Raw genomic sequence first — 14484 nt, forward strand, 5'->3', positions numbered from 1 at the left:
TGGACCACGGTCCTAAAACGACGTCGTTTCGCGCAATATTATTATTATTATTATTATTATTATTATTATTATTATTATTATTATTATTATTTTTCACGCGATCCGCTACAACATACATTTATCTCATAATGTACATTATTCTAACTCATAAAATACATTATCTTATCCCAGAAGTTTTATTATTCTGACACAAAATACATTATCTTAACATGTAAAATACATTATTTTAACTTATAAAATACATTATTTTAACTCATAATATTCAACGACGTTATTTTGAATCGTGATTTACACCGCTGTCTAGACTATAATTTACCTATAATTAATGGACTAAATCCGTCATATTTTTCCCAAAAATTAATAATAGTAATAATTGAGAGGCTTGTATCTTATCGTGCAGCATTTGAGACAAAACAATGAACACAAGTCCTGACAACACGAAGACATCCTACGGATTAATAGAGAGTGTAAAGATAATGTTGGAGTCTTTCGCTAGTCTTTGGGTTTGAACGTCCAAGATTGTTCACTTCACGAGGCCCAACGTTTAGGTCCATTTCAGCTGTTTCCTATTGCAACAGCTCAAAATCTCACTGCTCCCTCTCCCTCTTCCTCTCGTCTTCCATCTTCTTCCATTGGAATCTTGAAACCTAACCCTAAACTCTCAAAAACCCAGAATCGTTTAGTCATTTCAGTTCCCAAAAACACATTCTTTAATTCACCCCATTTTCTATCAGTTTTCTTTTGCTTTTGATCTGCCACTGGCTAAGTGGGTACCACCGGCTTTGATTTGATCACATGCTTGAGAGTTGAGACAGATTGATCAAGGGCAAGTGTTATCCCATCAGTCAAGAAGTAGGTATCTACCATATTCTTTTTTTTTTTTTTCTTTTAAAAAAAAAATATTTACACCTGTTGTTTTATCATATACTTTTCTTTAACAGTGTGTTATTTGTAAATTTTCTGAAAAAAAAAAAAAAAGAAGAAGAAGCTTGATTCTGTTCTTGCTAATTATTTCATAGTTTTGTAAAAAAAAAAAATGAAAATTTTCCTGTTTATTATTGCTTTATCTGGAAATGTGAGTCAAAACTGGTGAGATGCGTTCTGAAAGGGGAGGTTTGATAATTGGGTTTAGTATAGTATTGCCTTTTCATCATTTTATCATCCCAAATTGGGTGTAGTCTAGTGATCTCCAGTTCATATATAGCTAGGCCATGATTTATTCCAGGAATCAACCTCACCCTTTTGATTCTGGTACTTGGAGTCCAGAACCATGACATGAACCTGTTGGGCAGGGCCGGTAAAGGGGCTATGTGCCTATGTCTAGTACCCGGTGGCTGGGGATTGTTGGGCGGGGGCTGGTAAAGCCCCTACGGGCCAAGTCCAGCACTCAGCTTGTCTCAAATAAGTTGCGCCTTTATTACTAGCTATAGCTTTTGGTGTGAATGGTAAAAGCTTGATCCTAACAAGTGGTATCAGAATCAAGTTACGGGTTCGATTCCCTGCAATAACAATTGATAAAGGGGCTATGTCTAGGGTTTGAGCTTGTCTTGAACAACTTTTGGCGTGAGTGGTAAGCGCTTGATCCTAACAGAACCCTTTTGTTCTCTAATCATAAATGCCCTTTGTTTGTGGTTAGGCACCTAGGTTAGAGACAATATCATGGTATACTATGAACAGTTCACACTGTCAGAAAGCTGTTAGTCCATTACTATGTAAATGTTGAAATGGAACTTTTGACTTGTACCAAAAAGGGTATAGATTGCCATTCCATATTTCACTAGCAATTGCCCATAGCAGGGCCAGCTAAGATGCTTGTATTGTCGAACTATTGGGTGGAGCATTGCTAGTCTCTTTTCTTGAGTACTTGCTCTGTTGCTTAGTGATTTATTTGAGTTGAGAGTTTTTGCATTTTTTATAATCAATGACTATGTGGGCCCCATTTAAGCATCTTGTCCTGCTTTCTTATCTATTATATTTTCCCTTATGCAAGAAATCAAGAATAGTTGAACCACCATATAACTCAACTTGATCTTCCCATCTTGAAATAATTACAAGAAACCATTAACCATTGCCTTTTCTTAGTTTCTGTCACGTTCAAAGTGATATATTGTGCTAATTTTCCATCGGAGATAGTGAGGACAGGTGAAGGGTGGGCTTGATAGATAAGGTGATAAATAAGGTTTTGTAACGCGTTTTCAGCCTGATTGTTACATTAAACCATGATAGTCCCTACCTTAAAACTATGTTTGTTTCCATTCACTCTCTGAATGTCATCAACTTCTTGTTATTTTCGTGCATTCTGCCTTCTTTTATCACTGATGTAGTCAATGGAAAACTTATTAATAAGTTATAAGTATATCCAATAATTGTTATGTATTGTTTGAAGTTATACACTGTTAGGTGCATGTACTATTTGCGCCTAATGTAGAAGAGAGTTCCTCGGGGTAGGAGAGATTCATGCAGGTACCAAATCAGACAAGTGCAAGTAGAAAATTGGGACCACCCGAGCAGGAGAGGGGAGAAGGGGGGTTTATTAGTTGCCTGCTTTGTGGTTATTCTTGAATTTTCTTTGTATTTTTTTATGATGTGAAAATTTTTTCTTTAACCATTTTTGCAGCAGTTTAAGCCTACCGTTCTTTGGTTGCAGTGCAGGTGCCTTGAGCGCCAAGAGTTTTGGATTTGAAATGGAGTAGTTGTTATGACGATGGCTGAAAGTTGCGTGACGGGTTACAGCCCGAAAGTTCCCGTTGATACCAATAATTGGCCTAGCTTTAAGTTTCTTATGAACAGTGGTCATCTAGGATTCTTTTCTTTCTGTCCTCAACCAGTTTAAACCTTTTGTCCTAAATATACCTATCCTGCCTTTGAAGTTTGGCTCCAAAGGCTTTTGTCTGTGTATTCTTTGGCTTTGTTACTTTGATTTTGTTTTCCGTTTTTTGGCTTTTTATCTATTGGAAGGACTGCGGTTCCCTTAGGCTACATATATTGGTTTTGTAGCCAGCGTTTTAAAGTAGTATAGAGAAGATGGCGTTTTATTCTGAAGACGAACAACCTGAAGATTACCTTTTCAAGATTGTTTTGGTCGGTGAATCGGCTGTTGGGAAATCTAATTTGCTTGCTAGATTTGCTAGAGATGAGTTTTATCCTAACTCGAAATCGACTATTGGAGTCGAATTCCAGACGCAGAAGATGATAATAAATGGGAAGGAAGTTAAGGCCCAGATATGGGATACGGCGGGACAGGAACGGTTTAGGGCTGTCACGTCTGCTTATTACAGGGGTGCGGTTGGCGCTCTTCTGGTTTATGACATCAGCAGACGGCCGACTTTCGAGAGCATTGGACGATGGCTTAATGAACTCCAAAGTAAGCAATTTCGTTCTTGTTTTGTGTCTTATGCTCGGTTTTATGACATTTTGACTTGCGTTTATTTTAGTACTGACTCTGTTAGTTTCTCAACTTACTGAAGTTACAAAGAGTCAATATCACCTCCATTGAGACTCGAACCTATGACCTCTCATATGGGAGGGTCACTTCGTGCCACTAGACCATAAGGTCATTGGCAGTTAGCCATTTGATTACTTACTACAGGATTATACATTTCGGTGAATTGCATTTCGTTGTGATTGATATGTTTGCTGCTGACTTTCCGAGCAGCTCACTCGGACATGAATGTGGTGACAATACTTGTTGGCAACAAATCTGACCTGAAGGACGCCCGGGAAGTGACCACCGCTGAAGGCAAAGACTTGGCCGAGGCAGAGGGTTTGTTTTTTATCGAAACTTCAGCTCTCGATTCCTCAAACGTGGCTTCTGCTTTCCAAATGGTCGTTAGGGAAATCTACAACATTTTGAGCCGGAAAGTGATGCAATCTCAAGAGATCCAACACAAAGACTCTGGCCGTCTAGCGAATGGGAAAACAGTAGTTTTGCAGGGTGGTGGAGATCAAGAAGCGGAGGGAGAGGAAGCGAAAAGCGGGTGCTGTTAAGTCCCTCCCTACATGAAAAGCGTTTCTTCCCCGTTTTAATACAGAGTTTTGTTATGGTTGCAAGCAGTGATGGACATGTAATTTCCAGCTATTGATGAACTGTGTTGTAGAATGTAAATTTATCACAAGGTTGAAGAAACGTTTTCGGGTGGTATTTAGTACTGTACATGAATTTCTGTAAAATTCATCTTCTTCTGTTGCTTATTCCTTTCCATCTTTATGTTGCAAACATGCCTTTTTTTTTTCTTTTTTTTTTTTTGGGATCTCAATCATCTCGTACTATAGTATATAAGGAAATTCCGTAGGGGTTATAGGTCCCTAAATGTAAATACACATTTATGTACGAGTTTATTATCTAAATGGTTGCTCGACTATTGTAAAATTACTAATTTGGTCATCGACAATTTTTCGTGTCCAATTAAGTCTTTGACTTTGAAAATTTTAACCATTTTGATCCTCTATTAGGTTAGGCGTTAGAAGTCCGTTAAATTAGAGGGCATTGATGGAATGTCACATGAGAAGATCACTGTTTCTCGCCGGCGACCGCCCAATCCTTCGCGTACAACACTATCCAGAAGAGCCTCCTTCGCAACCACGGCTTCGATTGCTTGGAAAAAAGAGCCCAAGATTCTCCAGCTCTTCCCCGGCGCCACCAACATCCTCCAGCTGTTCAAGGTGTACGAAGATGATGAGGATTACCTCCACTTGGTCACCGAGCTCTGCGACTGCGGCGGTCTCTAAGAGAGGGTGTCACGGGGGCTGCTGTTGGAGCCCGTGGTCGCCGTCGTTTTCCAGCAGCTAAAGTCCGCGATCAGCTGCTGCCACCACGTCATCGTCGCACACCGGGACGTGAAGCCCGACAACATGCTGTTCGACGCGCAGGGGAACCTTAAACTCGCCGACTTCGGGTTGACGGAGTGGTTCGGATGGTGCGACGACAGCCGGATGTCGGTGGTGGTCGAGACGCCGTACTACGCGACCCTGGAGGTGTTGATGCGGCAGGAGTACAATGAGAAGGTGGACGTCTGGAGCGCGGGGGTGATTCTGTACATAATGCTCGTCGGAGTTCCGACGTTCCGCAGTGATACTACGACGAAGACGTTTGAGACGATTCTGAGGGCAAACTTGAGATTTCCCGCTAAGATTTTCCGGTCAGTTTCCCTGGAAGCTTAAGGATCTACTAAGAAAGATGATCTGCAGATGGTTCTTCTCAAATTGAAATTGGTTAATCAATTAAATAATATAGGAAATGAGTATTCTCATGTGAAATTCCATCAATGCCCTCTAATTTAACGGACTTCTAACGCCTGACCTAACGGAGGACCAAAATGGTTAACATTTTCAAAGTCGAGGATTTAATTGGGCACGAAATTGTCGAAGATCAAATTGATAATTTTACAATAGTTGAGGGACCATTTCGATAATAAACTTTTTATGTACTTTATCCTTTAATACGTCTAACAAATACTGGAAAATAAAAAGATATGGGTCCTTTATATGAGGACAATAGTTTTGAGAATTTATTTTATTATTGATCAATTCATATGAAGTAAAGTACATGATGAAGAGATTATTTATAAGGATACAAAGAGTAAGTGTCGAGATAAATAATATAGGGAGAGGGATAATGAATTTTAGTGTGCCTAGAATACAGAATCCTAATACGCCCCTCAAACTTAAGGTTCTCTAGTGAGAACATTAAGCTTGTCCCTTACACCATTTAGCATTGAGCTTGTCCCTTACATCATTTACTTTTGTTGTGATTAATGACTTGGTGAAGATGTCTGCTAGTTGATTTTTTGTAGACCTGTAGTTTTCTTGTAGTTCCTTTGATGCTACTTTGTCACGAACAAAATAAAAGAATCTTAACGGATCAAATTTTCGGTTGCAGGATCGGCTACAACGGAACACTCATCCGGAGTGTAGCTACAACGGACACTCATCCAGAGCGCGGCTACAATAGGACACTCATCCAAAGCCTGAGATTTTGACCACGCAGAAATGAGAGAAATGGAACAAGTTGAATCTTCCATAACAAATAGTTTGAGGAAGTATGTTTAATGGAGATAAAATGATGGACTATTTGCAGGGTTTTATTGGAAAAAGTATATGATGAAAAGATGTATTTTATAAGGATACAAAAGAATCACAGTTAGAATATGAATGATAAATGATAATATTACTAATAATAATATAAGGAAAGAATGAATTTTAGTGTGCCTAAAATATAGAGTCATAATACTTTTAAAATAAACCTTCACCAAAACGAGTCTTTTGCTTGTCATTTTCAAAAAAATTATATTTCAAATACACCAAGCCTTTTGATTGTCATTTTCTCTAGATCGACAATTAAGAGGAATATGGTCGCCTCTTTCTCTTTTTTTTTTTTCTTTTTTTTTTTTAAATATTTATTATAGATAGAATTAATTAATCTTGATGGTTCGAATTAACCAAAATCAATAATTAAATGAATAGATAGTAAAGACAAAGTATTGAACTTAAGGAGACAATTGTATTGTATTAAGAACTCTTGTAATGTGATTAAAATTTTGTGATGTCTTAACAAAGACAAAGAGAAAATATATACTAAATTCGTTCGTAACGTCCCAATAAATGGGTGAGCGGTTAGCGCCATTTGATCGCGTTCGTCTACTGCACCCGCTCTCGGTTCCAAGGCCGCGTGCCGAGCTCGGCCTTAAGGCCATGAGACTGGCTGTAGGGCCAACCACGGGAGTTGGTTCTGGTTGCCTTTCTCTGCCTCCTAGGATCAATTTGCTCCGGACCTGCTCCCAATATATTCATCAATTATTTTTATAAATATAAAGATAAAACTTTTAATTTGACATATGGAAGTAACATCAACCTTAAAAGTTATATAAATGACATGTCAATGATATTATTGAAATGGTTTGCAATGATATTTAATTGTATCTAGTATTATTTGAAACCCTTTCTATTAATATGAAGTTGCACCTAGTACTATTAAAAACCATTCTAATAATATTTTGCATTTGTGCGCAATCCATGATTTTACCTAGTATTATAGGAAATGATTTTCAATAATACAAGGTACAATTGATAATGCACAAAATGAACAAACTTTTGCTCATATTTGGTTATTAAGTTGTGTCTTATCTTCATGATTATATTTTGTGCTTAATGATTAAGTTTATTATATTTTAATTGAAGGATATTTTAATGCATGATTTAAATGACTTTTGATATGTTTTGAATGGTCCTTTTGATGTTGGTAATTGGTAAACCATTACAGAGTCAAAACAAAATATTGTAAAATTATATTTTTGTCTAAATTGACATTTTTCAGTATTTTGATCATAACTTGATGTAAAGAGGTCTAATTAGGATGTGTTTAATGGCATTGGAAAGCTAGCTTAAAGGAATACAACTCTTATGAAGACTACATAGTCAAATTTTGAAGATAAAAGGCTCAAAATCATTATGAAAGTCAAAGTTGTGCATCATAGTACTCTTACAGGGCGTTTGGTTGGAGGGATTTTAAATTCCCTTCCCACTTAATTCTCACCTAATTCCAAAGGCCATTAAATTCCGTAGTTTGGTTGGAGGGAATTGCAATTCCCCCATTTTCATGGAATTAAAATCTCATGTCCCCCTGGTATTTTAATTCCTGGGAAAAAAAGATATTGATGAGTCAAAATTACCCCTTCCTTTTTTAACCTAAAATTAATGTCTAACAACAATAATGGACATTTTTGACTTTATACTACTTATTCCCTTTTAATTCCCATGTATACCAAATATTGAAATTGAAATTCCCAGTAATTCTATTCCTGTCAACCAAACACTGGAATTTAAATTCCACTTTATTCCCAGTAATTCAACTCCCATGCAATTACAATTCCTTTCCCACATAATTCCCCCCTCCAACCAAACGCCCTGTTAGTGCCACAAGAATCCTTCTTGCCACAGCGAAAGTGGGTAGAATGGTAGAAATGTTCTTCTGTAGTGGTTCAATGTAGCGAGGTGCTCCAAATATATATATATATATATATATATATTGTGTAAAAATGTATTTTTTGTCAATTCGTTTGCTCACCTATAAATATTTTTAATTCTCCCATTTGAGAACCCTAAGCAGTCCATTTCCCCTTCCCCTTTTGCTCTAAAAAATCTCTTCCAAAATGTGGTCACAAAGGAGGAATTCTTGCTACATTAGGATTAGTTTAGTTTTTATTTTGTAATAAGAAAAGAACATATGCAAGATTCGGGTTTCAATCGTAGGATTGAGGAGAAAGAAAAAGCAATGGGTATTTCTTTCCTTTCTTTCCTTCATGGTTGTAATAGGCGCTAAGCGCTAGTCGTGCGGTAAAGTAGTGCTTAGTGTCTAAACAGCACGCGCGCGCGCACACACACACATATATATTATAATATGAAAAAAAAATTAGCAAGATCGAGTTAATGGACTATGCTTACTTCACAGCTTCCATGGGATCTCAGGATTGGACTATGCTTAATTACTTCCCAGCTTTCTAGGGAGTCATCCATCCTGGGATCTCAAGGCTACACTATGCTTACTTTCAGGGAGTCACCCATCATGGGATCTCAGGGTTGCACTATGCTTAATTCTCGGGGGTCACCCATCTTGGGATCTCAGGGCTAGGGGTTCACCCATCCTAGGATCTCAAGGCTGCACTATGCTTATCCCATCATAGGATCCTGGGATCCCAGTACTATACTCAAGGCATCCCTCCCGGGGGTCACCCATCCTGGGATCTCAAGGTTGTACTATGCTTATCCCATCCTGGGATCCCAGTACTATGCTCAGGGCTTCCCAGCTTTCTCAGGGGATCTCAGGGCTGCATTATGTTTACTTAAGGGGCCACCCATCGTGGGATCTCAAAGTTGCACTATTTTTACTTCCCAGCTTAGCTTCCCAGGGAATCACCTATCTTGGGATCTCAAAGCTGCACTATGCTTACTTCCTAAGGAGTTTAGGGTTGCACATTGCTTAATTCCCAGGGGGTCACCCATCTTAGGATCTCAAGGCTGCTTACTTAAGGGCATGGTTGCAGTAGGCGCTAGGTGCTAATCAAGCGGTAGAATAGTACCTAGTGTCTAGACGACATAGGTCGCTTATGCGGCTAACTAAAAAAAAAAAAAAAAAACATCGACCGAGTTAAGCGCTTAATTCTCAGGAGTCACCCATCCTAGGATCTCAAGATTGCACTATGCTTACCCCATCCTGGGATCCCAGTACTATGCTCAGGGCTACACTATGCTTACTTCCCAACTTTTTAGGGAGTCACCCATCCCATGTTACTCGTAGGGGGTCACCCATCCTGTGAGTTTTGTAAGTCAAGCACACTTAACCACTTAATTCTTTGACTATCTGGTTGTCATATCCTACTTAAAATCAATTAGTGATAAATCAATTAGTGATAAGTAGGTGGACATTAATCGTTAAATCACATCCCTCAATGGTAAGCCACAGCGTCACGTCTCGAATCGAGTAGGGGTTGAACTCGGCCAATTCGACCGACGCCCAACAACCCCGATGATCTCAAAAGAGCCCTCTTAGACTAGCCAAGCCCAAGCCACTTAACCTTGCCCCGTCCGTGTTAAGTTTGATTTAACCAATCCTTGGCGGCGTCCACCTAACACACCTCGAGCTACATTAGTCAAATTTGTCTTTGTTGCCCAAAAGATTATAGGAGTCTCGAGCAAGACACTCAACTCTTCTAATAACCTCCGGCATATTATTCCAAGTTTGTCTAAACTCTGAACACCCACTCATTTCTCGCCTTCCAAATTTTCCAAAAAATACAGACGAACATAGTCGACTAGTTTGTATTGCCTTGGAAACTGGAGTCCCTATCGCAATTGGCTAGTCTAGGAGGGCTGCTTCGAGATCATCGGGGTTGTTAGGCGTCAACTGGGTTGGCTGAGTTCAGCCCTTGCTCGATTCAATACGTGGTGTTGTGGCTTACCATGAAGGGATGTGGTTAAATGATTAATGTCCACCTACTTATTAATTAATAGCCAAAAATTCTATGATTAAACATGCTTGAGTTACATAGTCACAAGTTGAGATCCATTAGTTTATTTTAAAAAGATGAAGTTGGAGATATATACCATTTTATCATTTGATGGTGCTTTAATTTCATTCTTCATCTTAAAACCATATTCCTATTTTAATATTTTAATTTCAAAAATGTAAAAATTATGAGCCAAATGCAAATGCTAGTTTGTACCTAAAACCAAATAATGAACAATGAATACTTCTTTTGTTCAATTTTGTGTCTATTTACCTTTCAAATTTTCATGTAGTAGGTATAGATTTGGAAGAATGTATTATGTATAGATTTACAATTACAATTTAATTTTTCTTGATAATTAGTTTAACATTAATATATTAATATATAAAATTTATATATTTAAAAATTACAATAGAAAATTAAATTAGTGAAAATGCAAACTATTTTTGAAAGGTTTGTATAAACGAGCCGAGTCGAACTCAAAAATTAAAATTCGAGCTCAGCTCAATTATGAAACGAGCCGACTCAAATTCAACTCGAGCTCAAAATTGATTGAGCTCGAAGCGAGTTTGATCGACTATATATATATATATATATATATATATATATATGACTCGCAAGCGGCTCGATAAGCCATGAACCTAAAACATTTGAGCTCGAGCTCAAGTTCTAACCGAGCGACAAGCAAGCTACTCGGCTCATTTAGGTTTCAACAATAAATAAAAGAAAATCAAACAAAACACTGAAAGTTGTTTCCCTTTCTCATAATAAAAAATGTCTTACAATATACAATTATAATGACAAATCAACATTCCCAAAAAGAACAAAAAACATTACAAACACATGAAAGAAATAATACAATATAATATAGATAAAAATGACTAAATCTACTTTCTTGACTTGCTGTGATGTGCATGGTACAATAATCTTAAGTGTGTTCTGCTATCCAATTTTACATCTCAATTCTCAACCTTATAATCAGGGCAAAACCAAAACAAAAAACTTGATCCTATCTCCCAGTAAAACCGCATATTCGTATCGTAAATGTTCTTTGAGATAAGTTCTAAGCGAGGCTCTTGAATTAGCTCTAAGTTTATGTACCTCTATCCCGAAGTCTTCCTCCGCAGCTGATTGAAATAATCAAAATCTTTAATTTTGCATGAAAACATAATTTCGACTTGTAATCAACATTGGAATCCCACACAGGATTGCTAGGCAGCGATTCCTGTGACATAATAAAAAAGAGGGCAAGTGTCACGAAGAGATAAACTAGTAAAGCCAAATGTAAGATGAGCAAAAGAAATTCTGGTACCTGTATTTGATCTATTTGTAATACTATAAGCACCAACATAATCAATTGAGTTTTTAGGTATAACATCCGAAGCCATATTTCCAAGCCCATAGCGGAAAGAACCAGAACCCTCCAGCTCGGGAGATAGTGAATGCCAGGTTTGGTCCTCAAAGAACGAACCATTTCCAGTCCCGTACAAGCTTCCAAAATTTGGAGAACGAACATCTCCTGTTGCAGTAAGAGTGGATGTTTCACCAGCAGTGTTACCATTACCATTATAGGGTCCATACCCTCCAACACCAGCATTGTTGTAGCCGATATGGTCATTCCCAGAAGAACCGTTCCTTCCACCTTGACCAGAAAGAATAGATGAATCCCAAATTGTTTCAAGGGGGGGGCCTCCAAAAGCAGCAGAGAATCCAGTATTGCCACTTCCTAAGCCAACAAAATTGTTAAAATTAGCGGGGGACTGTGTACTATAATTAAGAGTGCCATTGTCCAATATGTTCTGAACTGTCGAATTCAACATAAGACCATTTCCAATCCTCCCAGAGGGATATCCCATTAGACCATTTAGCCTGGCTGAATTCCCACCATAAATACGTCCATACCCAAGGTTAGGACTAAAGTTCCCACCTCCCCCGTTATTTGAATTCAGTGTCGAGTCTAAAAGTCCCATTGAGTAGCTCGAAGGATTAAACGAAGAATATCTGTTTTGACCAATGGCAGTTGGATTAATTCTATCCATTCTTACTCCATAACTTCCAATTGAACTTGGACCGTAACCTTGATTGTAAGGACTGAGGAGATTTTGTACTCTGTTCAAGCCACCAAAGTTATATGGTCCTAATGGACTTCGGATTGGCCCTGGAGATTGCTCCTTAGGAACAGCTCGCTTTACCTCAACCATTTTGCCATTAAGTTCATGAAACGTTTTGTACAAAACTTTATCCACTGCTTCCTCCGAGTCGTAAGTAATAAATCCAAATCCCCTAGGCCTTTGTGTGTTGTGGTCATACATCACCACGACATCCGTGATCATCCCAAATTGATCAAAGTACCTCTTGAAATCACTCTCGGTAACTGAAGATGCCAAACCTCCCACAAAAATCTTCTTTGTGCGAATGGAACCTGGTGAAGACTGCATAACTCCACTATTTCTGTTCCCATGGTGGTCATCCCTAGGTACAGCCTTCTTTGCCTCTACCTGGTGTCATAAGTAGGTCAAAGAAAAAAGGGAAAAGAGATAAGTTCACGCCCCAAAATCTGAAGATCAAATTGGTAAATGGCTGTTAGCTGATTGGGTTAATTAGAGGGTATAACTAGTTGATAACATTACCTGATTGCAGAAAGGTGTTTGATAAATTAGCAGTTAGCTGATAGCTGTTTTGTATAATTTTATTTCTCAAAAAGCTAATTAACCAAACACTTATATTGATTTTTAACCAAGCCAAACAATTAATAATGGTCAAATAAGCCAAAATTGGCTAATAGGCTAACTGTTTACCAAATAGGGCCAATAACTTAATATGTTTCCTTTACTCTAAGGCCATACACAACCGAGTAAAATGGAAAAATAGACTAGATGACAAAATAAACTGAACCACATTCTAAATAAAAGTCAGTCCAATATACATGTAACAGATGAGTTAGACTAATAGTGCATTGCTTCTGTCTAGTTTAGGTACTTCCATGCCTCCTTAATGAGGCACGTGTTGAACAATTACAAGCCTCAGTGTTAAATTTTTACCAATGCAATCACTGAATTTCTTAAGCCAGACAACGAACTAGCATGCCGCTAAGTATTGATTTATGAAAGATAACCCATACTAAATAGTTCAATGAGATTGTCAAAGAACCTATGACAGAACAAAATTAAGTAGCAATAATTACAAAACAACACTTACGGTTCTTCCATCAATCATGTGTTTTTCCTTGACAACTCTTTCAGCAACAGAAGGATCAGCAAAAACAACAAAACCAAAACCACGGGCACGACCAGTGGTTCGATCTTTCATGATCACTGCCTCAACTATTTCACCAAATGCTTGGAAATACTCTCGGAGACCATCTTCATTGGTGTCCCAAGAAATTCCACCAACAAATAATTTTCCAGGCTCCATTTTCAATCTGCAAATAGCAATTACAATCATCCCACATGACAACAAAAACGGATAGACGCAAACACTGAGCAGATCAAATTTACCAAATGAAAATTCCCTTTCCCTACAAAATCAAAATCTCTAGCTAACCAGAAAGGGCATAATAAAGGATCTAACCACTTAAGGACAAATTTGATTAGCAACCAGTAATTCCAAGATTGAACTCAAGCTTTTCTTATAACCATCTCAGCCAAGAACCTATTGACTCATCAACCAAGCGAATGTAATATGAAATGTCAAAATGCAGAATATGCGACAAGAACATCATAGAAAACAACAGAAGCTACCAAAATTAAAAATATTCAAACAATCAGACAAAACAAAATATAGAATCAACGAATCAGGAAAAAGACTATTCGATCTCCAATGGATAAAATGAAATAAAATCAAAAGACCCTGATCAAGGATCCCTTAAGGATCAAGAAAGTCTTATTTTTGACGTGAACCGATCAACAATAAGCCGATATACAATTATACAAGGAAGTTAAGCGCTTAGAATTACCAAACGGAGAAGACCCAGATGACAAATGAATAGAATTCAAGATCTGAAGCGAGGCATATATAGAGAAGAGGGCTAGAAAGGCCCTCTCTTTTCCTCTCGCTTTCTTTGCTTTTTCTCCTATATATATTTACCCTTTGGCTCAATTGCCCCAGTAAATATATAGACAGAAAGAGAGAGAAAGAGACATAAAAGGGAGAGAGAGAGAGAATTTCTAGCAAACAAGCAACGGAGAGGAAGGAGAAAATGTGGTTTGAGAATATTAATTTACAATTTTAAGGTTAACACCATTTATATCTTAATTATATATGGGTAGTGTGTTTTGTACGAGAGAGACCCTAAAGCTATCCTCTATGGTGGAAGTTGGGAAACGATCGAAGATGGTGACTTGCTATTTCTCTTCTTTTTTTTTTTTTTTTAATAATCTAAGTTTCTGACAATATCGAACTATAGTAATTGTATTGAATGAGATTTATTACAATAGGTACAAACTATATGAATATATATAAAAGAGAATCACAGGAAATTAGG

General features: G+C 37.7%; 2 protein-coding genes and 1 pseudogene across 4 annotated transcripts; 2 read left to right on the forward strand and 1 right to left on the reverse strand.

Annotated features, from left to right (window-relative positions):
- The first annotated feature begins 501 nt into the window (after nt 1–501).
- On the forward strand, nt 502–4201 carry LOC109172266 (ras-related protein RABA5a-like). 3 transcript variants are annotated; one of them, XM_019321431.1, is made up of 3 exons: nt 502–856; nt 2648–3364; nt 3656–4201. In XM_019321431.1, exons 2-3 carry the CDS (start codon nt 3025–3027, stop codon nt 3985–3987), a joined length of 672 nt encoding a protein of 223 aa, XP_019176976.1. In that variant the 5' UTR covers nt 502–856; nt 2648–3024; the 3' UTR covers nt 3988–4201. The 3 variants fall into 3 exon arrangements, with proteins under 3 accessions (XP_019176976.1, XP_019176975.1, XP_019176977.1); XM_019321430.1 differs by having other exon boundaries at nt 502–852; XM_019321432.1 differs by having other exon boundaries at nt 502–852; nt 2653–3364.
- Nucleotides 4082–5206, forward strand: LOC109172181 (annotated as a pseudogene).
- Nucleotides 5207–10737: 5531 nt separating this feature from the next.
- On the reverse strand, nt 10738–14193 carry LOC109172265 (heterogeneous nuclear ribonucleoprotein 1-like). Its single transcript, XM_019321429.1, has 4 exons — nt 13957–14193; nt 13200–13422; nt 11314–12499; nt 10738–11226 (listed from the first exon to the last, which is right to left on the reverse strand). Exons 2-4 carry the CDS (start codon nt 13413–13415, stop codon nt 11213–11215), a joined length of 1416 nt encoding a protein of 471 aa, XP_019176974.1. The 5' UTR covers nt 13416–13422; nt 13957–14193; the 3' UTR covers nt 10738–11212.
- Between the last annotated feature and the right edge of the window lie 291 nt (nt 14194–14484).

The sequence above is a fragment of the Ipomoea nil genome, unplaced genomic scaffold, assembly GCF_001879475.1.
Source record: "Ipomoea nil cultivar Tokyo-kokei standard unplaced genomic scaffold, Asagao_1.1 scaffold0415, whole genome shotgun sequence".
Classification (NCBI taxonomy): Eukaryota; Viridiplantae; Streptophyta; class Magnoliopsida; order Solanales; family Convolvulaceae; genus Ipomoea; species Ipomoea nil.